Genomic DNA, 26,888 nt, shown 5'->3' with positions numbered 1-26,888 from the left:
GTACGCATCTCTCGTAATGCTGCTGCCACTGCTGAAAGCATCGATGGGAAGCCCCTTTTGCTATGGTGCATAGCTGCTCTGTTGAATTCTGCACAATATCATCAGTGTTCCGAAATCTGGTCCCTTTCAGAATCATTTTCAGTTTAGGAAAAACCAAAAATCCCTTGCTACAATGTCAGCAGAACAGGGAGGCTGACAAACCACAGCCATGTTGTGTTTCACCAAGAAACTGAATTAATTGAGAATGATGAGTGGGTGCATTATCATGGTGAAGGTGCCAACTGCCTGCTGAACAAAACCCTGGTTGATTTAATTATGGGAAATTGAGAAACTATCTCCCTAAACAATTATTGGGGCAACAAGAATAAATACCTTTTATTATTATGAACTTCTCTTCCTACATTTAATAATGGAGATTGCACTTCAAACATATATACTTTACATATAGTGAAAATATTATTATGTTTGGGATTATTATTCTGAGATTATAGATATATTTTACTGCTACAAAAAATTATATCTGGTATGGATATTAAATATTTTTCTTTCTGACTCAAAATAAATTGAAAATTCTTTTAATTCTGAAATATTACTTCATCAGGCTCAAGCCAAAATAGTGCAACCTTATGCTGAGGTGGTTTTATGTAAATATAAATTTTCAACAATGAGAAATAACTATGCTGTGTAAACTGAAAATTGGACTTTGTAAATAACATTACTGTAAAATGCAGGTTGTTTAGACTGTAGAGTGCGAGAAAAGAAAGAAAACTTATTTTAAGCTACTTCTGAGAATTAAAATACCACACAAACTTCCACCCGCACAAAGCATTGGCCACATTTATGTAAATGGTAAGGAGACAAAAAGGTTCCCGTTTCACAGCGAGAACAAATTTTTTTAAGTTCAGCACTGATTATTATTTAATGGTAATTCAACTTATATGAAGAGTCAGCAAGCCTCAATACATTGAACTGCATACAGAACCACGAGTGTAGGACAAGAGCTAAGCAACAAGATCAAAAAGACAAACAATAAGAAAAAGATAACATGGCATCTTTCCTTTATATAGTAGCTCATGGAATCTAAAGTTTCATTACACTACTTTTGATAAATATTCTTTGTTGCGCCTACATCACTGTAATTACTTTTACCAATAATTAGAAGCATCACACCACTGCCCACAAGGCTGGACATTTGCGTCTGCTTCACAAAAGTGACTTAGAACCTCTTGATACTATTCCTTATTGACATTAGTGCTCATGGTGGACCATGCCATTGGAGTTAAAAAAGGTGGTCAGCATGACTTTCAGATTGTTGTGGACCTGCCTTGCTTCTTTGGGTCTCGCGGTGATGGATGTTTCCATTGTGATGACTGGAACTTTGTTGCTGTGTTGTATCCATAAAAAGAAAGTTTGGATTACTGTTCACAGTATCCAGCATGTCCGGTTTGATCTGTGAATGAAGTTGCTTCTGCTCAGTGAAATATGTGCCTAATAGGCACATATTTCGCTGAGATACTCTGGAGACCCAAATGTTCTATTAAAATAAAATGAATGGATCCAATACTAACTTTAACCCTACATCACCAGGGACCTTACAGGATAAACAGCAACCTCACTTGCAAATGTTGAGGGCATACCTGAACATGCTTCTCTGTTCACTGATGAGCAGCCGTCTTTGCCATTGTGCGTCTCCTTTACCAGTGTGCTACCATTGTTCCATCCCCAAACACCCGTTGAGTTTTGCAGATTGTTTCAACTTTACAATTGCCAAGCTTGAAACAAAATTTAATGCAATAATGTTGTTCCACTTTTCCTGTCATTTTGCCCACATCGTAAAATCTGGTAACTACCATTTGCACCTGTTCATTTCTCGATGGCTAACCAGCAACCAGTTGTTTCCATAGTCAAGGAAATAAATTAGGCATGAGCTCTATGTATGCTAACAAATGAAATGCACACCGTGATACCATTGTTGGTTTCAAGAATAAAAATAAGGCAAGATATTTCTTGAAGAACCCTCATACACTCACTCAATACTGCGCTATGGATTAACATCCTGGAGAATTGCAGCTTAAAGTCAAAGAAGTATTTTTTTCTGCAGAAGCATACAATAAGAATATGCTGTAAAGTTGACAACCAAGTCTCTTCATAGGAATTGTTACACTTACATACCAGTACATTTGTGATTAATAAAAAGAAGTGAATTTACAATGAACTATGCAATTCACAACCAAAACACTGCAAGTAAAAATAATTTATAAAAAAAAGAAAATGTTGGAAACATAGCATCATGTAAAAATATAACACTATCACACAAAAATGGAAAAAGTAACAAATCCTTCAGAAGCACCCAGCATATGTAACAGTTTTTTCAGAGGTGTTGGACGTAATATAATAAGAACGGCCAAACCAATAAATTTAAAATAAGATCTGTACATCAGCACTGTCAAGATAAAGTAGAAAAGCAATAAAAGGACTAAAAAACTATAACTCAGCAGGCATTGATGTCATTCCTGTAACAATCATAGCGAAGAGTGCTCTAAACTGAGCTGAAATACTTACACACTGTTCAGTTTAAGCAGGAACTTTTCCTGGTTACTGAAAACATCTATAGTAATTCCAATTTATAAAAAAAAGGTGGGAGAAGTATGTAGATAGCTATAGACCCATCACTATTTCCTCTGGCATTTCAAAAACACTTGAAAATGTTATGTATGACAAATTTATGGAATCTGTTAACAAAACAAAATCCTTTGTAATGAACAGCTTGGATTCAGAAATAAGAGGTCAATAATATATGCCTGAGTGAATTAATTGAATACTAAGTTTGATGGACAAGAAACAGGAATCAACAGGACTATTTAATGACCAACTGAAGGCTTTTGACGAGATGGTTCATAAGAATTTGCTATCAAAGCTTGAAAAGTATGATATTCAAGGTCTGTCTAACAGTTGAATCAATTCCTTTCTGAACAATCATAAACAAGCATTCAGTATCAAGCACAATAGTGTTAACCTTGAAACTATTTCTGACCACTTACCAGAGTATAATCTAATCAAGCAATGGAAACTCTAGTTTGGACTATCAATAACATAAGGAAACATGACACATTGTGTTGCAGACAGGCACAATGAAATTACTGTTGCACATTTAGTTTTCAGCAAAAGCCTTCTTCAGAAAAGGAAACACACACACATTCATTCACACAAGCAAGCACACCTCATGCACATGTGACCACCACCTCTGGCAGTGCAACTCCAGTCTGAGCTGCCAGAGATGGCAGGCATGTGTACATGAGGTGTATTTGTGTCTGTGAATGATTGTGTGTGTTTCCTTTTCTGAAGAAGGCTTTGGCCGAAAGCCAAATGTGTAACAGTCTTTTCATTGTGCCTCTCTGCAACTCAATGTGTAATCTTATGGTGTGTAACAATTTCTTTTTTTCCTTATATAATCTAATTAAAAATGATGTAACCCAAGATCAGCAATGCGACCACCTCTGCCCTTTCTGTATACTAACAACCGTAGCATTAACACAGATGCTCATACAACTTTCATATTTGAAGACAACACCACTACTATATTAGAGTAGGAAAGAAAGGAAGAATTACAGCAATCAGTAAACACTGCCACAAAACACCTGTACAATGGGCAAAAAATAATAAGTTTTTAATAAAAATTAAAAATCAATAGCACTAAAATTTCCCAGTGCTCCAAACAAGGACACATACACCGATGTGTACATAGAGTCTACAATGGAATTTTACATTCTGGTGCAAGAGTCTATAACAGGTCACAGGTACACATCAAGCAGGAAATTAAAAATTAGCAGACATTCAAAACCAAATTAAAAGAATATAGTTATCCCTAATGGTCATCTCATTGTAGCCAGACACAATGCTCCCACAGAATTAACCTCTGCCTTCGTTCACCAACACTTCCAAACTATCATCTGTAACACCTTGCCCTACAATCACAACATTGCTCACTGCCTTCGCCATCTCCGCTACCATTAGACTCCTTGTTAGTCACTGTGGATGTGACATCTTTGTACACCAACATCCCCCATGCCCATGGCCTTGCAGCCAAGGAACACTATCTTTTACAGCATCCTCCTGATACCAAGCTCACCACCTCTTTCCTAACCCTTCTAGCCAAACACATCCTGACCCACAATTAATCTACCTTAGAAGGCCAAAATCTATAAACAAACCCATGGTACTGCCATAAGTACTCACATGGCACCTTAGTATGCCAGCTTATTTACGTGCCATCTGGAGGAATCCATCTTATCCAGTCAACACCTAAAATCCCTTGTGTGGTTCAGATTAATAGATAATATTTTCATGACATGGTTGCATGGCAAGGACAACCTATGCTCTTTCCTCCATAACCTCAACACCTACTCCCAAATCTGCTTCATCTAGTCCATCTCAACTCAATCAGCCTCCTTCCTACTTGTCAATCCTCACCTCTTTGATGGCTCCATAAATAAATCTGTTCATATCAAGTGCACCAACTACCAATAGTACTTGCACTCTGACAGCTGTCACCCATTCCAAGTCAAAAAGTCTCTTCCTTAGAGCTTCACCACCAGTGAATACCACATCTGCAGCGGAAAGCAGGAGTTTTTGGAATATCCCAATAACTTTACCAGAACTTTTATTGACAGAGAAAATCCTACCCAACTCATCCATAAACAGACCTCCCATGGCATCTCCTCCTCTGACACCAGTAAATCTGTTAAGCAGCCACTGACCAAAACTCCTCTCATCAATCAGCATCACCTTGGCCCTCAGAGGCTCAACCACATCCTTCACCAGAATTTAGACCACCTCTTGTCAGAGGGAAATGCTAACCACGTAATCTAAAGTAGTGTTCTGCCATCAACCCAACCTACAGAATGTCCATCCCTATTCCAGCCCTGCTCCCAATCCAGCTTCTATAGATCATTCTCTGCTGGTTGGCCTAGGAGCAAGACCTGTTCCATACAACCACGCACCACCACCTATTGCAGTCCAGACACAGGCCTACCCAATGAAAGGCAGGAGTGCATATGAATGCAGCCATGTTGTATATCAGATACGCTGTGATAACCATACAGTGTTCTATTTGTGCATGACAAGTAATCAACTACCTACTTACACAAGTGGCCACCGCCAAGCTGTGGGAAACCATAAACTTGACCATACAGTTGCTGAACACACTGCACACCACAACACAAAGACTTCAACAGTTACTTCACTATGTGAGCCATATGGATATTCCCTTCCAGCACATGTTTTTCTGAACTAGGCAGGTTAGAATTGTCTCCCCAGCATATTCTGCACTCTCACGATCCCCCTTCCCTACATACTCTAACTCTTTATCTCTTTCTCCCCTCTCCACCTCTATCTCTCCCTTTTTCAATCCTCTCCCTTTCTCTCTTCCTCCCCTGCCTCCCTCTTCACATCTACCTTCCTCTCCTTCCCCTCCCCCCTCTTTTTTTGCCTTGCTGTGCAGTGCCGAGTCATCAGTTGAAATACATACCTCACTCTGTCCCACTACCCCCATCTTGCCTAATGTTTCCTTCCATACCCTTTCCTCACTTCCACTAGCCCAGGCAACTACCTTCATTAGTCAAGAATCAGTCTTAATGAGGGAGTGTGCTTTTGGGTGCCTGTGTGGTTGTGCGTGAATATGTACACTTTTTCAAGAAAAACAGGAAAAGAACTTGAAAGCTTGTGTGAATGCTGTTTTCTGTTACATGATCCCATACTCCGCACATTAGTCAGCTATAGATGAGTGATTGTCTTTCCCTAATTTTATGCATTATTCCATCCAGGAATTACCATTATTGCTAAACTCATTTTTTGCCTATTTGTATGTTTATATTTGTACCTTTTGTATGTTTATAAAATATATATATGAAAAATATATGATCATACAGGTATGACATGCAGTTGTTTGTTGTCATGCAGGCTGGAAACAGCAGTGGGCTGCCCTACATGTTCAGGTGTTGCTTTTTGTTCGTCAGAGTGCCGTGATAAGGCTCTCATTACTTATCATCAACATGAATGCCGTTACTTGGGACTCATGTTAGGATCAGGCATGAGTATCCTTTGCATGCTTGCTCTGAGAATAATAACACAAGAACCTGAAGGATTGCACTTTTTTTGCAGGCTGAAGCCTCGCTTGACTACAGATGGGAAAGGTAAAACAATGCTAGATTTTTGTTTCTAATTAAATGTGCTATGACAATGACCTGGAATAAAAATTCCCAACATGGAACAATACTGTTATTTGTTAAAAACTTTCATTCTGAATAGTAGTTTGAACTGAAATAAATGTTCTTAAGAGATTATAAAACTATGTATAGGATAAATATATCTAAAAACAAAGATGATGTGACTTACCAAACGAAAGCGCTGGCAGGTCGATAGACACACAAACAAACACAAACATACACACAAAATTCAAGCTTTCGCAACAAACTGTTGCCTCATCAGGAAAGAGGGAAGGAGACAGAAAGACGAAAGGATGTGGGTTTTAAGGGAGAGGGTAAGGAGTCATTCTAATCCCGGGAGTGGAAAGACTTACCTTAGGGGGAAAAAAGGACGGGTATACACTCGCACACACACACACACACACACACATATCCATCCACACATATCCCGGAATAAAAAATCCCAACATGTAACAATACTGTTATTTGTTAAAAACTTTCATTCTGAATAGTAGTTTGAACTGTGTGGATGGATATGTGTGTGTGTGCGAGTGTATACCCGTCCTTTTTTCCCCCTAAGTTAAGTCTTTCCGCTCCCAGGATTGGAATGACTCCTTACCCTCTCCCTTAAAACCCACATCCTTTCGTCTTTCCCTCTCCTTCCCTCTTTCCTGATGAGGCAACAGTTTGTTGCGAAAGCTTGAATTTTGTGTGTATGTTTGTGCGTCTATCGACCTGCCAGTGCTTTCGTTTGGTAAGTCACATCATCTTTGTTTTTAGATATATTTTTCCCACGTGGAATGTTTCCCTCTATTATATGTATAGGATAAGTATCACTTACCAAAACAAGGACGCTCACATTTGGTCAGCTGCAGAGGGGGCAATACCTGATGGAAAAAGCAGTAAAATAAACAGCTGCCATGACTCCAGAGACCTGTGAAGCTTGACGAAAATCTATGCATGTTATTGATGTTGCTGTTGTGGTCTTCAATCTGAAGACTGGTTTGTTGCAGCTCTCCACACTAAACTATCCTATACAAGCCTCTTCATCTATGAATGACATGTATACATACTCTTTCTCAGTACAGCATGCAATTATTTCTACACTCCTTAAAAATATCATATTATCTCAGTGTTTTACCATATACATCATATCCTTCAAATATTACTACCTATTTTAAACTGTCCTTCAGACATAGTAAAGACAAGAAAATTGATTCTGTTCACTTTCAGACATTTTCCCTTCTCTCTACTGTCCATACCATTCCTTCCCCATCCAAATTTTGTAATGCCTTCTCCCACCACTCTTCCCCCCCCCCCCCCCCCCCTCTCCTCTCTTTATCCTGTGCTGCTGTCTGCTTTGAACTTCGATTGTTACTGGCTTTTCGACATGCACTCTAAATAGTCCTTTTGCCTCTAAAAATATTCTGCTCTTGGGCTACATGCAGAAACTTCTGATTCTGAAGACTAATGATTTGTGTTATATGTCTGCAGATCTACATTTGGTGTTGCAAGGCACATGGCTGTTTTCTTTCAGAATAAGTATCATAAAAGTTTTAAAAACTTTTGCAACTAATTCAGAATTCAGAAACCAAAAATATTTTAAAAGAAGACTCTTTGAAGGGCAAGAATGGGAATATTTTATTAGCTACAAAAATTTGGATCATAACATTAAAAAGAACATTCAAGGGTACAGAATGCTTCAAAGCAGAGAATTAGTGGCATGCTTGTGTCACTGTTATTATTCATAGATTTCTCAGTGGCTTAGCACCTTAGAGCTGAGAAAGGTATGGAAATGACCAAAAGTTCACTCCATGACTGATCTAAGAATGACTTCCTGGTACTGCAGTTGGTGCTAAGCCCATGGTTAAACCAGTAATGAATTTCTCCATTTGTTGCAGAGTTGTCCCATCTGTACTTGGAACTAGGCTTTTATAATTCTGTGCAACTAGTTCTGCCGTTTGATTAGCTTTGGTTAGAATTTTTATCTTGAGCTTCAAATCCAAAAGGAGTTTTCTAAATGATCCTATTTGGATTGTGCTTCATTTAAAGTAATAAACAAGGTGATGGTTGCAATGATGAAGCTGGAAAATAATTTTTGGGAACAGAATATGTTCTGAAACAAAAACCATTGTCTACATAACTAATCATAAAACTATACTTGTAAACTCACAACAGAAGCAAGGCAGGTTTGAGAACATTTTTTCAGTAGAATCATTGGGGATGCCCTCTCCCCTTCCTATTTCCTTATACACATTCACCATGTCAGGTTTTGCTAATAATTGTGATACAAGTTGTATACAGATCTTGCACTTGGGACCCCTCTCAGATTAGTGCTCCAAATGGCAGCTTTTGTAGCTTGGGCCTTAAACTGACCCTGATGACAAACCACACAGTTGTAACATACTTTTCTTTTCCAATGTACAGGTTCTAGGTATTTTTGTTATTTAGTAACTACGAGGGATATCCAGAAACAACAGATGTTCTGAAATAAAAAATTAACAATATGAAAGAAACCAAATTTTGTGATATATTTTTTAAAGGAAAATGCTTAAGCTATTTTTCAATAAAATTGTCATTCTAATTAAGGCACGTATCATACTGTGGTACAAGTTTTTCAATACTGTCTCTGTAGGAACCTGCCACCTGTGATTGCAGTCTCTGGTTTATAGCAGCAGGTAGTTTGGTGCCAGCATCAAAGCACTGCGTAGTGAGCCACGTATTCATTGCTGGTAAGAAGTGGTAGTCGCTCATCACCAAATCGATGCTGTACAGTGGATGGTCAAATGCATCCCTTCTAAAACCCCATAGGAGTTATTGGGTATGAATGGCCACGTGTGGACGTCCATTGTCGTGAAAAACCAAAACTTTTGTGCTAAGTTTTCCCTAACATTTGTTTTGTATCACCCACCTTAACTTTGTCAGTGTTTGACAATACCTCCTTGAGTTAGTTGTTGTGCTATGTTCAAGGAAATCAATGAGAATCACTCCCTTAGAGTCCCAAAACACAGTAGTTATGATCTTCCTTGCTGACAGCATTTGCAAACACTTCCTCAGTTTCTTAGGAGAATTTGTGTGTTCCCATTCCATTTTTAAAATCAGTACTCCGTTGCCTTACTCAGCTTTCACTCATTATTCTTCTTTTGTAAGCATTTGAAAGACTGCAACAAATTTTAATTGGTTTGCAGTTCTTTTCCATCAAAAACTTAATCACAGAATGCACCTCACAAGTGGTGGGATTTTCTGTTGCAGTGTATATTTTAACACATCACAGAAAGTAAATTACCAGAGACACAGACCACATGCTACCACCACAGGATACATACTGAGAGTAGGAATGTTATGGCACCAAAATGGCAGCTGTGGCCACACCCACAGCTTCAATAGCCCAAAACAATTGTTACTTCCTGGATGACCCTCAAAATAATTATGCACTAAACATTTGAGTTAGAGAAATGTAAAGTAATTTTAATAATATCATTAAATATATTCCAGATTCTAATAAAAAGTGTGAACTAGATTCTCATGCTAAAGAGTACTTGCGTGTTTGGAATCTTGAAACACACAAGGAGGAGAGAACTCCACATGACTTCTTTCAGCGTACATTGATGGCTGTTTTCCTTCTTCGAGTTCTGCAAGACAGTGGAAAATTCTTCCCAGCAAAAGAGAAAAATGCAGGAAAGAATGAAGGTAAGATTTTCAACCAACAGAAAATCGAAGCTGCAATGTAAAAATATTATGAAAGGATAATTGCTTCTCACCATATAGCAGAGATTCTGATTTGCAGATAGGCACAACAAGAAGACTGTCGCAAAATAAGCTTTCCGTGAACAAGGCCATTGTCAAAAATAGACAAAACACACACACACACACACACACACACACACACACACACACACACACTACAAGGCCTTATCTGGAACTCAACATTTCTACTCTATAACGAGTAGCAACTATCCTTTTCATATCATTGCAAGGTAAGATTTTTATTAGACTTGCTTCATGGTTATTTCTCCATATCATAAAACTGAAGAATGGTTTGATATTTAAAGAAAAAAGGATTTCATGGTAATTATGCCTGTTAAATGTTTTTCAGTGTATGGATGAACATGAGTTTACTAAAAAAAATTCAGTTTTGTGTTATATCAACAATGTGTAATGCTGCCTTGGTTACAATAGTGGCACGAAATCAATGACAATTTCCAAAGGTAAATATAATTGGGGAAAGAAGGAAGCAGGGCAAGAATAAGATGAGAAATCATTGTAAATGACAAAATTTACCCCAAAACTTGAATGAACACTTCCTGCTTCAAGTATAAGTAGTCTCTGCTAAAAAAATGCATATAAGGAAATAATTATGAAAAGCAAAGCATTAAATGCATTATCTCCAGATCATGTTTGTACATTCAGTGTGAGTAGTGTGTAGTCTCTTGGTGAAGTTAACAACATAATATTATAAATAACTTCATCAAAGGGAAATTCAACTGAAAAAACTAATAAATTACAACACATAATTTCTGGACAATTCTTACATTCAGGAGGCAAAATGTGTATTACTGCTGATAGACACAAGTAAAAGTAAAAGTGGTTCACTTCCTAGTTTTTGGAACTAGTAAGTTCTTCCTCAGAAGGTAGGGAGGGATACGATGGGGAAGGTTGGGAAGATGTTGAAAGTGTTGAAGAGCAGGAAAAAAGCAAAGTTTGTTGTGAGAGTTTTTAAAGGTCAGCAACTGGAATAACAAGTATAATGTGAATTATCTAAGAGTGTATATAAAAACAATGGAAACTCCAGGTTGGAATATCAAAATGTAGGGAAAGATGGATTGCTACTTACCATAATGACAACGTGGAAACAGCAGTCTGGAGGGGATACGGAAGGGAAAGAGACAGCACTGTCTAAGTGGGGAAGAGAGGACTGCTGTCTGGCAGATTGTGGAGGGAGTAGACTGCCAACAGGCACAGTTCCAGAAGGTTGTGGAGCAGGGAGGTGGGGCAAACAGGGCAAAAAAGGAGAGGAGTGGGGAAAGATGGGTGGGAGTGTTGGCAGAGGACAGCACACAGAATGGCTGCCGCTAAACTGTGGTCAAGAGTGAAGTAGACAATCCTGTGCCACAACATGCAGCTGAACATAACATGCTTGATTTCAATGGCTGCTTCACTATTCAAGTAATCTGGAGCCTCCCATCCAACAGCAGATCTTCTGAACTGCATAGATTGGAGTTATCCTTATGAGATATTCTCTCTTCCTGTAATTATCCCAGCTTCAACCTACAGTAACATACTGTTCCCACACCCTCTGTTCCTGTAATAATCCCGGTTTCAGCCTGCTGTAACATACTGTTCCCACACCCTTCACCCAACAGTTTTCACCCCCACTGTCCTATCAGCTTCTCCCCACCCTTGTCTCCCAATCTCTTTGTGTGCTGCCCTCTGCTACTGCACTCATTCATCTTTTTCCGCTCCTCTTCTTTTCTGCTCTGTTTGTCCCACCTCCCTGCTCCACAACCTCCTGACGCTGTGCCTGTTGGCAGTCTAGTCCCTCCACACTTAACCAAACAGTGCCCCTCTCTCCCTCCACTTGAATAGTGCTGTCTCTTTCCCTTCCCTCCTCCTCCAGACTGTTGTTTCCATTCCATGTGACAGTTGCATTCGGGTCCGAACTGCCTGTCTACAGCTTAATGTGTCGTCTTTATGGTAAGTAGCAATCTACCTTTACTTACATTGTTGTTAGTGTATATGAAATTTGTCTGTGGTCTATGTTGTAGGAAGATGGCAATGCAACAATTTATGTAGCTCTAATCTGTGCATGTATCTTAAAAAGTTCGCAATAAAGTAATTACATAAAAGTAATACACAACAGGTTATGGGTGTAAACCTCTAAAGAAAGAAATAAAAAAGGTAAAAAATAGAAGACGTGAATAATGAAAGGGGGGTGAGATAATAATAATAATAATAATAATAATAATAATAATAAGTCACACTAAAATGTCACAAGAAAATAAAGAACTTTGTGATAAACAGGTATCTAAAAAGGCAGTACTTTTAGCAAGTGGGGTGTAGAAATTAGAATATTGTTTAACCACAAGATCTGTGTCATACCATGGATGGAAATGAATCACTTGAAAAATGTGAAATAGTAGAAACAAAGAAGAAATGGCAGTAATGGGACAGCAGATTGAAACATTATGAGAACAAGAGACAAAATGGTAAAGCCACATGTATTGTGTTGTGAAACTTCCAAGTCTGTGTACAATAAACTTAAAGCAACATACAAAAGAAATGCTTCTCAAAGAACTCAACAGTTGCTTCAAGAACTTAATACACTCCTGGAAATTGAAATAAGAACACCGTGAATTCATTGTTCCAGGAAGGGGAAACTTTATTGACACATTCCTGGGGTCAGATACATCACATGATCACACTGACAGAACCACAGGCACATAGACACAGGCAACAGAGCATGCACAATGTCGGCACTAGTACAGTGTATATCCACCTTTCGCAGCAATGCAGGCTGCTATTCTCCCATGGAGACGATCGTAGAGATGCTGGATGTAGTCCTGTGGAACGGCTTGCCATGCCATTTCCACCTGGCGCCTCAGCTGGACCAGCGTTCGTGCTGGACGTGCAGGCCGCGTGAGACGACGCTTCATCCAGTCCCAAACATGCTCAATGGGGGACAGATCCGGAGATCTTGCTGGCCAGGGTAGTTGACTTACACCTTCTAGAGCACGTTGGGTGGCACGGGATACATGCGGACGTGCATTGTCCTGTTGGAACAGCAAGTTCCCTTGCCGGTCTAGGAATGGTAGAACGATGGGTTCGATGACGGTTTGGATGTACCGTGCACTATTCAGTGTCCCCTCGACGATCACCAGTGGTGTACGGCCAGTGTAGGAGATCGCTCCCCACACCATGATGCCGGGTGTTGGCCCTGTGTGCCTCGGTCGTATGCAGTCCTGATTGTGGCGCTAACCTATACGGCGCCAAACACGCATACGACCATCATTGGCACCAAGGCAGAAGCGACTCTCATCGCTGAAGACGACACGTCTCCATTCGTCCCTCCATTCACGCCTGTCGCGACACCACTGGAGGCGGGCTGCACGATGTTGGGGTGTGAGCGGAAGACGGCCTAACGGTGTGCGGGACCGTAGCCCAGCTTCATGGAGACGGTTGCGAATGGTCCTCGCCGATACCCCAGGAGCAACAGTGTCCCTAATTTGCTGGGAAGTGGCGGTGCGGTCCCCTACGGCACTGCGTAGGATCCTACGGTCTTGGCGTGCATCCGTGCGTCGCTGCGGTCCGGTCCCAGGTCGACGGGCACGTGCACCTTCCGCCGACCACTGGCGACAACATCAATGTACTGTGGAGACCTCACGCCCCACGTGTTGAGCAATTCGGCGGTACGTCCACCCGGCCTCCCGCATGCCCACTATACGCCCTCGCTCAAAGTCCGTCAACTGCACATACGGTTCACGTCCTCGCTGTCGCGGCATGCCACCAGTGTTAAAGACTGCGATGGAGCTCCGTATGCCACGGCAAACTGGCTGACACTGACGGCGGCGGTGCACAAATGCTGCGCAGCTAGCGCCATTCGACGGCCAACACAGCGGTTCCTGGTGTGTCCGCTGTGCCGTGTGTGTGATCATTGCTTGTACAGCCCTCTCGCAGTGTCTGGAGCAAGTATGGTGGGTCTGACACACCGGTGTCAATGTGTTCTTTTTTCCATTTCCAGGAGTGTAGTTTCAAATGTGATAAAACTAATGAGATGGCAAGTAATGTAAGGGCACTGCAGAATATAGTTCTTTAACTGAACTACCAACAGTCAGAAAAGATGTCAGATAGTATATTCATACCCAAGTTTCTGTCTACTTTGCCAGGTGAATTTAAACAGTTTTCCTCACTATGCGATTCGTCACCCAGTAGTGAGAAGATTGTGGGAAATTTATTTCCAAGGCTCACAACAGAAGAAGAATGATGAAGAGAGTATTATCTTTAATATTCTTTTTAACAGGAAGGATCTAATATGTAGCAATCGTGGGGACATGGAAATTTTTCAAGGGAATGCAAGAAGCCTAAGAAGAAAGAACACTGTTCTATATGAAAGAAAAGTAATAACAGAGAACAAGAGCACTACTTTAAAAACAAAAATAAAGTTCACTCAGCAATACTAAACCTGAGTATATTCTCAGCGAGCCTAGGCAGGCCTTTAAAGTCCTGTCCTCACCACAAAAGGACAAACCATAAAAAAATACTGTTGTTCTATGAACAAAGAAACACAAAAACATGGGTGTCTGAAAAATTTACCCAAGAGGGTACAAACTTCTAAAATTGCTCTTTCGATATTACTAATTTGTGCCCAGAGAACTTAATTTGAGGGGAAGAACACAAGATATATTGCATTTCAAAATTTAATACTCATCCATTCATTCAGTATTTCTTTGTTCACAATTTTTGCCCTCTTCCAGAGCAGAGAATGGTACTCTGACAAATGCATTTGGCCCCGCATATGAAGTATAATATATGAACACATCTACAGTGTTGGATGGTTGTGTTCTTCAGAATCTACTACAATCGCTCTGGCATGTAAACCTGAGTATATTCTCAGTGAGCCTAGGCAGGTTGTTTTAGCCTTCAGACAGAAGGTAAGCCGCTTTTGTCATTAAGTTGTGCAGCAGTAGAAAGGGTCCCCTTTTGGTAACTGGAGGCAAATGTTGGACAAGTATTCTGCAGCCACGTTTACTTCACGCTCGGTGTTGAGACTGCCCCTTTCTGGATCGTGATAAGGTCTGCACAAGGAAATGGCAGAGGGAAGGTTGGGGACTCTATTTCAGCTGTGTAATGGTTCACATCTGCCAACAGTATCAAAACTGCCACTGCAATAAGGGAACAGTATAATTTACCATGGCAGATTGATAATCTAATAATGGGAAGTTATGTTGTGCTTGGTAAAGCTAACATGTTTCCCATTTCACTCGGCAATACTAAATTTAACATTAATAGCACTGCAGACAACCATTTTTAGGAATTGATCAAAAGACAGTATGAATCAATAGTGGCAGAACCAACTCCTACAGCAGTATCTCCACCAAAAGCAGTAAAAACGTCAAGAACAGTTACAGTAACAACAACACATGCAGTAACAGCTCCATCAACAGCAGAGCCAGCTCTAATACCAGCAGCAAAATCAACAGCAAGAGCAACAGCAGAACCACCCATAACAGCAGCAGAGCCAACTCCAACATTAGCAGAACCATCACTGTCAACTAAAAAAAACTGCAGACATCAGACGGAAGTCTGTACCTCCGTCCCATCTAAAATATTTTTAGTGGAAAGCAGAAGGAGGAGGAAGCCCGCAAGATAAACAGAGATATGACTTTATTTAAGTCGGAAAATCAGAGGAATTTACAACACAGTATTTACAATTTTAAAATAATCCTACATAATGTACAGTGCCAGAGCAATAAATGTGAACAATTAGATGTGTTTGTAAATGAAACTGTGTCAGATTACTTGCTATTAGTGAATACTGGTTATCTGATGCCAAATTAGAACTTTTTAAACCTTTATACTAGATACTAGCTAATAAGTTTTGCAGATCTTCCACCAGAAGTGGGGGTGCATCAATGTATGTAAAAAGCAAATTTGATTTTAATTCTGTGAATGTAAGTAAATATTCATTAGAAGGGACAACTGAATTATGTGCAGCATGTGTAAAAATACCAAGTGATGATATTTATGTTATATGTTTGTATGGACCCCCAAGTGGAAACTTTGAAGTTTTTTAACAAAGTTTTGTCACATGATAGATAATGGTTTTATGTCACACCTGAATAAGTTAGTAATTATCGGAGATTTCAACATAAATGTATTAGCAGATAAGTTACACACTAGAATATTCAAGTACCTCAGCTCGAATATAATGTAAGATACCTGATAAACACTGCAACTAGGGAGACTGAAACATGCCAGTCTGCAATCGATAACATAATCAGTGGTATTCATCTTTATGATCCAACATCTTATGTTGTTATAAGTGCTTTGTCAGGGCATCATGCAGTAGAACTAGATGTGAACATAAAAAAAGCTCCTATACACAATTGCTATAGATATGTTAGGATGAATACAGACCAAAATATAACTCATTTGATAATATGCTACGCAGTGTAGATTGGAACAGCACATTACAGTTATAGCAAATTCTCATGTACACTGTACTACATTTTCAACCAACCCTATCCATTAATAAAAAAAGAGCATTCCATCACTGCTGTAACCTGAAACTGGATATCAAGTTCAGTCACTGACGCTAGAGAAAAACTAAGATGGTACGAGTATGCTATGTTAAATGACTTGAGCAATAAATAATTAAAAAAAGAGTTCAAAAAAGGTTAGAAACACTATAGAGACCTCCTAAATTCTGAAAAACAGAAACATTTTGCAGGCGTCATTCAAAACTCAAATAATGATGATGATGAGGTCCTGTACTCCGAGGAGTATAGGGGACGATGCAGGAGACCCTCATCGGTGTACTAGGTCAGGTCCTAGTGGAGATGGTTTGCCATTGCCTTCCTCTAACCATAATGGGGATGAATGATGATGATGATGATGATGAAGACACAACAACACCCAGTCATCTCGAGGCAGGAAAAATCCCTGACCCCGCTGGGAATTGAACCCAGGACCCCGTGCGCAGGAAGAGAGAACGCTACCCCCAAGACCATAATATTTCCAAAATATCATGGTCACTAGAAAATAGACAAATAGTTATTCTGGGCACCATACAACAGAATATCACTTTCAGATAAATGGTAAAATAGAAACTGATCAGAAAAAAATAGCAAATCTATTTAACAATTACTTATTGCCTCTGTTAGCTCCATCAGAAACAGTCAGCTTAAAAACCACAAAAACAAATTCAAAGGAACACCAGTGTCAGGAAGTATATTTTTGGCACCAACAAGTGAAGAAGAAAAATTAAAATAGTGAGTAGTTTGAAGAATTCTCAAGTGACAGGATATGATGGTCTTAGTCTGGACACTCTTTAGAAATGTATTCATAAAACTGCATCACCTTTATCAGCAATTATCAACTTTTATATGGAAGATGGTCTATTTTCAGCTGAGTTGAAAACTGCTCAAGTTGTTGCTATTTTTTAAAAAGGAAACAGAAATCTAGCAGAAAATTTTGGACCCATATCTGTTCTTCCAATAATATCCAAAATCTTTGAGAAAGTAATGTACATAAGAATCTGGAACTTCCTGGTAAGCAAAAAAGTGATTTCTAAGGGGCAGTACGTGTTTGTCAAGGGGTCATCCACCATTACAGCAACATCCAACTTAATCGAAGACATCACTCAAGCAATAGATAATAAAGAACACGTATGTGGCATCTTTCTAGACTTATTAAAAGCTTTTGAATGTGTTGATATGACCATATTGCTGGACAAACTGTGGAACTATGGCATTCAAGGCACAGCCCATAATCTGATTAGATCCTTTTTGACAAAAAGGAAGCAGTTTGTGTCTATTAGCACTATAGAGGGAGCATACAAATCAAACACCGCTGACATTAATTTTGGATAAATTCTAGTGTCCGATACCACCCGTCGGCTTTGACCAATGACGTCATATGCAAGGCAAAGATGCTGCAATGGACAATCTATGAATGGAACGGATTATACTTGTAAACAAATGAATGTAGTATGCCATAAAATAATACATTTAATGTGACTATTATGTACGCGCGAATTTCATTTAAACGAGTTGAAGATGACTGAAATAAATAAGAACACGAGAGCAATTAAAAGTGCATATATTATGTAATATAATAGAACAGCGTTGTGTAGAACCTGTTGACAGCGATGTGGAAGGCGTACTGTACCGTTAGCAGAGCCTGTTCTATTATATTTTCTACACGTACTGCAGAAACGATCTAAATAATTAATCGTCGAATAGTTGGAATCGGTAACCAGAAGCAACCTATGTAGGAGGTCATTTCTAATTACCGATTCCAATATTACTGTTTGTTGCGCAAAAATCACATATCAGAAACGTGCGTAAAAAAATGATTTTGTTACTGAACTACAGAATACTACCTGACTTTCAAAAAATGAAAATCTTTACACAGATTACTGCACATGTAAAGAAATAAAATGCAAAAAAGACCAAACCTTACAACCAATAACTATACTGCACGAAAGTCACACCAGCTGCAGTAGCTCCAAATAACATTCCGTAAAATCGATACACCAGGAGTGACAGTAAAATTAAGGCAAGTGTAGCAAAAACATCAAAAAGGAAAACATAATAGTGGCTATATAAAAAGAAACATACCGCATATGAAATTCCAAAGGAGTTAAATATCGAGGCTGATGAGAACGAAATAAGAACATAACAAGGCATAATAATGTCAGAAGGTGAAACTGTTACAAAAGAAGCAAAATCCAGAATAACTAATGAAAAAATAATAAGAAACACAAACTCCAGGCACGAATGAGGTACCACTCAAATCAGTTCTTCCAGCCCTCAATCAGGTGCAAAATTTGAAAATAATAAAAAAATGAAACCACGAGTCAATCGCATAAACCCTCCGGCAAAGACACAGCAATACCCCTCGGCCCACCATTGTAACCAGAAAATATTAAAACGACAGAAAAAGCTCCCTCCAGAGAAACCAAAAAAGTAGCACTCGCACAATACAGTAACATAAAAAAACGCAACGTAAAACAAGAAAAAAGTATAGGACCCACCAATACCTAACTAACGAAACGAGGCCTGTACATTTTGCTGACTACTTTCATAAATGCAAGAAATAAACAATAACCTTTAGGAATACTCTTCCTCCAACAATATTCATCTAAATGGCCTTGCAACAGTGAAATTCTTCTCTTTCCCCACAATGACTCCCAATGATTGCAAAAATTTTGTAGTTGATTTACGGTCACTCATTTTCTGAAGCAGAATTTTCGCAGTAAAAATAACTGACTCATCCATAACGAACACCGTGAGAACACAAGACCTTATAAATCACGACTACTTATAAATCATGACTACATTCATTAACAAAAGATGCCGAAAACAAATTACGAGATGAAAACAAAACAATCTACATCGAATTTTTAATATATGAGTGTAACGAGGAAATCCAGAGAAATCATTTAACGTTCATCGACAGCAATCTGCGGCACAAACAAAATAACATCACACATTACATCATTGGTCAAAGCCGACGGGTGGTATCGGACACTAGAATTGACCCTTAATTTTGGTATTCCACAGGGGTCAGTATTAGGACCACTTCCTTTTATTATTTATGTTAATGACATTCAGTCTACAAGAAACCCAGCTACAGCTATCTTATATGCATATGATACCACATTAATATGCTGTAATGCTAGCTATTCACAACTTGAATTTGAATCCAATATTGCAGCAGGCATAATTCTGCAAAATGTAATGAAAACAAATTACAATTAAATACAAGCAATTCAGTCTACATTGAATTTGATCTTGTGAGGCAAAAAGCTCATGAAAATCAAATTTTAGAGGTTGATGAATACATTAAAAAAGAATGCTCGACCAAGTTTCTTGGCCTGACACTTGATGCAGAGTTAAATCAATCTGATCACATAAATGATATTTGTGAAAACCTATCTCGTACCATATATGGCCTAAGAAAACTAACATCTTTTTGTAACATTACCACTCTGAGGCAAATATATTTTATACTATTTGAATCCCATCCAAACTATGGGATAGAGGTATTGGGATCCAGCAGTAAAAGTAATACAAAAAGAGCACTTACCATACAGATGAAGGCACTTAGAATTATGGGAATGAAGTGTGCCAGGGAATCCTGCAGAAATTTGTTTGAAGAATTTAAGATATTATCTGTTCATAAACAGTATGTAATCATTATGGCACTAAACAGTAATAAAACACTTAATAAAGAAATACATGACCACAACACTAGAGGTACAGAGAGACCCCACAATATCTCTCAAAGAACTACACTTTATGAGAAAAGCCCTCACTATGCAGGCATAAAACTAGTGAATTGCTTTCACCCTAATATCTCCAAACTGCCCATTACAGAACTAAAAAAGAAATTAAAATTATGGCTCCTAAACAATACTGTGTATTCAAAACACAAGTTTCTAGATTTAGTACACTCATAAGATGGAAGACCCTTTTTCCTAAAAATATATGAATCTCAGATCTTAGACAGTTGATGTTGGATCAAAATGAATAAATAAATAAGAAGTCTATATCCAGATCCCCGGAGGGGCAAGTGCCTCCCTCGCCCCCTTTGGAGAGAAGAGTCATCCCTGAAGAATACAAGAAAGAAGACAGAAAAGAAGAAAGAAAACACTGCACTTATCGTATTTGAATGCAAAAAAGGAAATGTTTCTGAAGAAGCTAACGAGAAAGAAGAGATAGTCATGGCTGTTGATAGCACGTGTGCAGAATAGATGTGTAATAAAGTGGAAAAATTAACAAACGTGAAAGACTACGATAGTATGTACTGTAAAAGTTGTCAAACAAAATAAATCAATAAAAATAGTAACAACAGGAAACAACAACAAACATTCTGTTCAAATTTATAAAGATAAAATACTCATTCTAAAAAGACTAAAAACAAGAAGTGGATTGTATGAAGAAAACATTAAACCTGAAATGCAGTCAATATTTACACAAGATGTATATAGAAAGATGATTGCCCAGCATTTATTGAATACAGATTCTACATGACAGTATTAGATGATTTCATTCATTTTTGTGTAACCTATTTGTTAAGATATAAGTCAGAGGCTGCAATATTCATAAGAAACTATGTGTTAGAAAATGATCAGTTCAGTAAGAAAGCGTCGAAAACAAGGTGTGATAAATGTGGTGAATACATCAGTTGTGAGTTTAAGAATTGGTGCGAAGGAAAAGGAATTCTGCTAGAGTACAATATTCCTTATAGCTTTCATCCCAGTGGAAAAGTTGAGAGGCTAAATCTGCACTAATGAACAAGGCAAGCTCTATTATCTCCAATAGCAAACTGAACAAGAGCTTTCGTGGGGTGGGTGGGGAGAGGGGGTGTGGGCAGGGAAGGGAGGGGGAGTTGTACTCACAGCAACATACACTCCTGGAAATTGAAATAAGAACACCGTGAATGCATTGTCCCAGGAAGGGGAAACTTTATTGACACATTCCTGGGGTCAGATACATCACATGATCACACTGACAGAACCACAGGCACATAGACACAGGCAACAGAGCATGCACAATATCGGCACTAGTACAGTGTATATCCACCTTTCGCAGCAATGCAGGCTGCTATTCTCCCATGGAGACGATCGTAGAGATGCTGGATGTAGTCCTGTGGAACGGCTTGCCATGCCATTTCCACCTGGCGCCTCAGTTGGACCAGCGTTCGTGCTGGACGTGCAGACCGCGTGAGACGACGCTTCATCCAGTCCCAAACATGCTCAATGGGGGACAGATCCGGAGATCTTGCTGGCCAGGGTAGTTGACTTACACCTTCTAGAGCACGTTGGGTGGCACGGGATGCATGCGGACGTGCATTGTCCTGTTGGAACAGCAAGTTCCCTTGCCGGTCTAGGAATGGTAGAACGATGGGTTCGATGACGGTTTGGATGTACCGTGCACTATTCAGTGTCCCCTCGACGATCACCAGTGGTGTACGGCCAGTGTAGGAGATCGCTCCCCACCCCATGATGCCGGGTGTTGGCCCTGTGTGCCTCGGTCGTATGCAGTCCTGATTGTGGCGCTCACCTGCACGGCGCCAAACACGCATACGACCATCATTGGCACCAAGGCAGAAGCGACTCTCATCGCTGAAGACGACACGTCTCCATTCGTCCCTCCATTCACGCCTGTCGCGACACCACTGGAGGCGGGCTGCACGATGTTGGGGCGTGAGCAGAAGACGGCCTAACGGTGTGCGGGACCGTAGCCCAGCTTCATGGAGACGGTTGCGAATGGTCCTCGCCGATACCCCAGGAGCAACAGTGTCCCTAATTTGCTGGGAAGTGGCGGTGCGGTCCCCTACGGCACTGCGTAGGATCCTACGGTCTTGGCGTGCATCCGTGCGTCGCTGCGGTCCAGTCCCAGGTCGACAGGCACATGCACCTTCCGCCGACCACTGGCGACAACATCGATGTACTGTGGAGACCTCACGCCCCACGTGTTGAGCAATTCGGCGGTACGTCCACCCAGCCTCTCGCATGCCCACTATACACCCTCGCTCAAAGTCCGTCAACTGCACATACGGTTCATGTCCACGCTGTCGCGGCATGCTACCAGTGTTAAAGACTGTGATGGAGCTCCCTATGCCACGGCAAACTGGCTGACACTGACGGCGGCGGTGCACAAATGCTGCGCAGCTAGCGCCATTCGACGGCCAACACCCCGGTTCCTGGTGTGTCCGCTGTGCCGTGCGTGTGATCATTGCTTGTACAGCCCTCTCGCAGTGTCCGGAGCAAGTATGGTGGGTCTGACACACCGGTGTGAATGTGTTCTTTTTTCCATTTCCAGGAGTGTATTTAATCAAAAGTAACTCAACTATCAATCAAAGTGCTAAACCTGCAGAAAAGTTGTTGATAAAAGACCAGATCTGTCCATAAAATAGATAAAAGAAGTAATATCTAGTTTTTGGTTGGTTTGGCTCCAAATGTCTACAGACCGTTAGCTTATAAAGTTCATAATAAAGTAATCCAATGAATGTAAAAACACAACACATGGAAGGTCAAGTCACTCAGACCCCCTGATGAGAGGGATACATCCACCAATATGTGGGATCAGAGTGACCTGCCCTTTATTTTTAACCTTCCCCAACCAATCTCTGTCCTCCCTGAGAAAGGAATTATTATTTCCAAAAGCTAGCAACAGTATCACTTTCACTTTTATATATGTATAATGACAGTACTACACATTTTGCCTCCTGAAGCATAGTAATGGCCAGCAACTCACACATAATTTATTAGCATTATGTTATTGGTCCCTGTTTTGCAGGGCAAAATCCTCGAACGCCCTTAAACAAATCACACACAGTTTGCAGAATAAGCAGTGCTGAATGTGCTAGAATGAATTATTTAAATGTTTTGAAACTAGTTCTGAGATATGGGAAACGTTTGTCATAGGCCGATATAAAGTTGACAAAGATTAACAAAGCCACAATAGGGCTATTACCCCATTATGCTTGAAGTGTTACTGACCTGGACTTTAGGTCGGAAGTCTAGCTGCTTTACTCCATTGTCTGTCCTGTGGTTATTTGATTTAAGGGAAAGTTGTTAAATAATGAACACAACACTACAAAAATTAACTTGCCATCTTCTTACATTTATTAATGCAAGAAGCATTATGACAATCAGCTCATATCCGGGAATTTTAATAGGTCATATATCACAGGTTGGAACTTCACCTACACTGTTATTGTTTTAACACAGTGGCAGCATATCTACTGTACACCTTCACTACTGAGTTCTGACTGACAAAGAACATGAGATTTAAGTTTGTTACATGGCAAATTGGACCATTTTTCTGTTCAGCCTTGACTTCAACGGATATAGTTGCTGTACTGAATCACATAGATAATTAAATTCCAACAGCTTGGCATGGACATAGCAGCTGACTGCATAATGTTAATGAAATAAATGGTATTATCTGACTGACTGATAGCCACACAGAGATGTTCGCAGTTTAATTACTTAACACAGATACTTGCCACAATAGTTACATCTTGTTGCTGTACTGAATGGGAACGAGTCAATGATTTATAACATTATGTTCATATTCTAGAAACTAAACGAGAACTGACTCTACTATTGTATTAATGTCAACTTATAGATGCATACAATAATAAATATTGTAATTTATTATTACATTTTGAATATTAACACAAAAACGAGAGAAATTTTTCGAACTACTATTGTATTAATGTCTACTTATAGGTACATTCAATTATAAGTAATGTAATTTATTATTACATTTTGAATATTAACATAAAAATGTGAGAACTTTTTTAAAAAACATAAAGAAACAATCAGCAAGGAAGCACATCCATTTAATTATAAGTTAGATGGCCAGAAAATGACAAAATTATACATACTATGTTATGAAGATGACTGCTATTTATTGGGGATTGCCAAAGCCTGCCAGAAAGCTTAAAGATGGTGAAATTTCCCAAATTGAATAATTAACAAACTAACAATATAGCAGAGATGCTGAGTCGCAGATAGGCACAATAAAAAGACTGTCACAAATGAATAAAGCTTTCGGTCATTAAGGCCTTTGTCAACAATAGACATAGACACAAGGTCTTGACAAAGGCCTTAATGGGTGAAAGCTTTATTTATTTGTGACAATCTTTTTATTGTGCCTATCTTCAACTCAGCATCCCCACTATATGGTGAGTAGCAACTTTCCTTTTCATAATATTGTTACATTCCATCCTGGATTTTCCATTGTTTAGCAAATTAACAAGTCATTTTCATGAAATTGGGTATTTTTGGAATCAGAAAAATCTAGGCTACAAAACTATTGTACTAAATATGGGAAATAACTGCAAGTTTAACTGGAACATTCTGAAACAGGAATTTTTTTGAGTATGAATAATTTTTTAAATGTGGAGTTTTTGGAAATAGTTAGATGTTTGTTGAGAAGACATGAATGAGGACTTTCAAATGAACTAACCCATCTTAGAAACAAACAGGTATTTGCTCACTGTAAATTTCACCTTCACGTGGTTTGCATTTATAGTTGGTCACTAATATTAAAGGAGAATATTTCTGGATGAACTAATCGTCTTATTGTTATCAGTATTTAAGAAACATTGCAGTGAATAATAAAGCCTTAATAATCTCTGCTTAAATAAGAAACAGGATATTTTAAGTAACTATTGTACATGTACTATGTGTAAAAGATAAAAAAAATGTAGTTAAGAAAGAGTTCTAGCAAATGGGGCTAGCCCAATTTGCTATGTCTCATGATCTTCGAGGAGTTGCAATTGCAATGGTATATCAGAAGCTCAGAGGAGTAGATCTGTGAGCCTTTGAGTCCTGCCTAGAGCAGTTCATGGATGGGCCCATTCATTGTGGAGTCAGCAACATACGGACAGGGCACAGAATGATGTTAGGAAGGTGTTTCCTCACAAATTAATCCCATTTCAGTTTACAGAATTATTGCACACTCAAATCTGAAGAGATAGTGGTAGGCAGTATAGTCATAGGTACACCAAGTTTAAAGACCAGAGGTCTTAGTGTGAGTAAATTAACACACTGGATGGGTATACTGAGTTTCATGTGTTCACTTGTTGTTCCCCAAATACTGTTATGTTCTTTTTTTTTTCATTAAACTTTGAGGTCATCAGTATCTTTATCTTCGCGATGTTTCATATATGGTGAGATTAATATCACTGTTGTGTGTGATGTCCTTAGGTTAGTTAGGTTTAAGTAATTCTAAGTTCTAGGGGACTGATGACCTTAGATGTTAAGTCCCATAGTGCTCAGAGCCATTAATATCACTGTTCTCACTTGCACAGAGTTCTTTTGGTGTGGCACAGTTAGTGAAAATTCTGAGTAACATGAAGGTGAGCTAGTCAAGGAACCGATATACTACTCTGAAGCAAATTAATGAAGAGATTGCTGTAAATCTGTTGACTGAGAGTTTCAATGTGGAACAGTCAATGGCTGGTGTGCCTCCCAAAACTTGTCTACAGGAGGAGACACTCCATTTCTTACATTCCCTCACAAACCATAGAACTCACTGGTTTCTTCATAAGGGAAAGATTAGAAATCAGCCAGTATAGAAAACCTAGTGAAGATATGTCCAACATTTAGATGGGAACCACTCAGATACTACATCACATTATGGGGGAACATTGTTTGGCCAATGTATAATTTGTACATTGCAATTAACCTCTTTCAGGAAACTTGGTGAATATACACTATACAACTGGAGTTTTCTTAACTGTCCTTAGTTTGCTGAGAGTGGTGGTGGCTTGCTACTCAATGTCTCAGGTTTTTAGGGTGATGCATCTTAGTTGTAGTTTTATGTCTAGTAATTTCAGCAAATTCACTTCCTGAGATATCCGCATGACCTGGTACAATACAAACCGTAGTACCTGTTCTGTGAAGCTCATCACATAGGTCCTAGGTTTATGAGACTAGGATATTACAACACTGAATACTGATCCAAAAAAGCAGCTCATCAAATCACTGGCATAAGTAAAATTTTTATCTTCCTTGTCTGGAGTTAGTTTACAACTTGAGTGAGAGATGCTAACCCTGCTGTAAAACTTCTGCCCATGTTCAGTAAAGAGCACTGCTTGCACCCCTTAGCTGGGCAAAAATGGATAATCAACTCTTTAACTGTTTCTAGATCCTTCTGTACAAATCATTCCAGGTTGAGGTTTTCATTAATTGTTGCCATGCTAGGACCTAAGTTTTCTTTAAATTCTTGAACAGGTGGAAACACATTACAAGATGGACTTCCTGCTGTGAAAGTGTTTGAGACTGGGACCTATGTATGCAGTCCAGTAAGGAACGTTGAAGATTATTTCTTAAATTTTTTTAATCTTACTCCTAGCAGACGGTCAGTTCTGACAAGGGAACCTCCCCATCGCACCCCTCTCAGATTTAGTTATAAGTTGGCACAGTGGATAGGCCTTGAA

The 26,888-nt window shown here is 39.3% G+C and overlaps 1 protein-coding gene across 3 annotated transcripts in view; it reads left to right on the top strand.

Annotated features, from left to right (window-relative positions):
* The window catches only part of LOC126412103 (SET and MYND domain-containing protein 4-like), a 138,903-nt gene that overhangs the window by 86,842 nt on the left and 25,173 nt on the right, over positions 1-26,888 (top strand). For all 3 annotated transcript variants that reach the window (XM_050081533.1, XM_050081532.1, XM_050081534.1), the window contains 2 exons: positions 5,959-6,191; positions 9,699-9,893. In XM_050081533.1, coding sequence (XP_049937490.1) covers positions 5,959-6,191; positions 9,699-9,893 — 428 coding nt within the window. The remainder of the gene's footprint in view (positions 1-5,958; positions 6,192-9,698; positions 9,894-26,888) is intronic.

This window comes from Schistocerca serialis, chromosome 7, assembly GCF_023864345.2.
Source record: "Schistocerca serialis cubense isolate TAMUIC-IGC-003099 chromosome 7, iqSchSeri2.2, whole genome shotgun sequence".
Taxonomy (NCBI): Eukaryota; Metazoa; Arthropoda; class Insecta; order Orthoptera; family Acrididae; genus Schistocerca; species Schistocerca serialis.
This window is presented reverse-complemented; position numbering and strand designations above follow the sequence as displayed.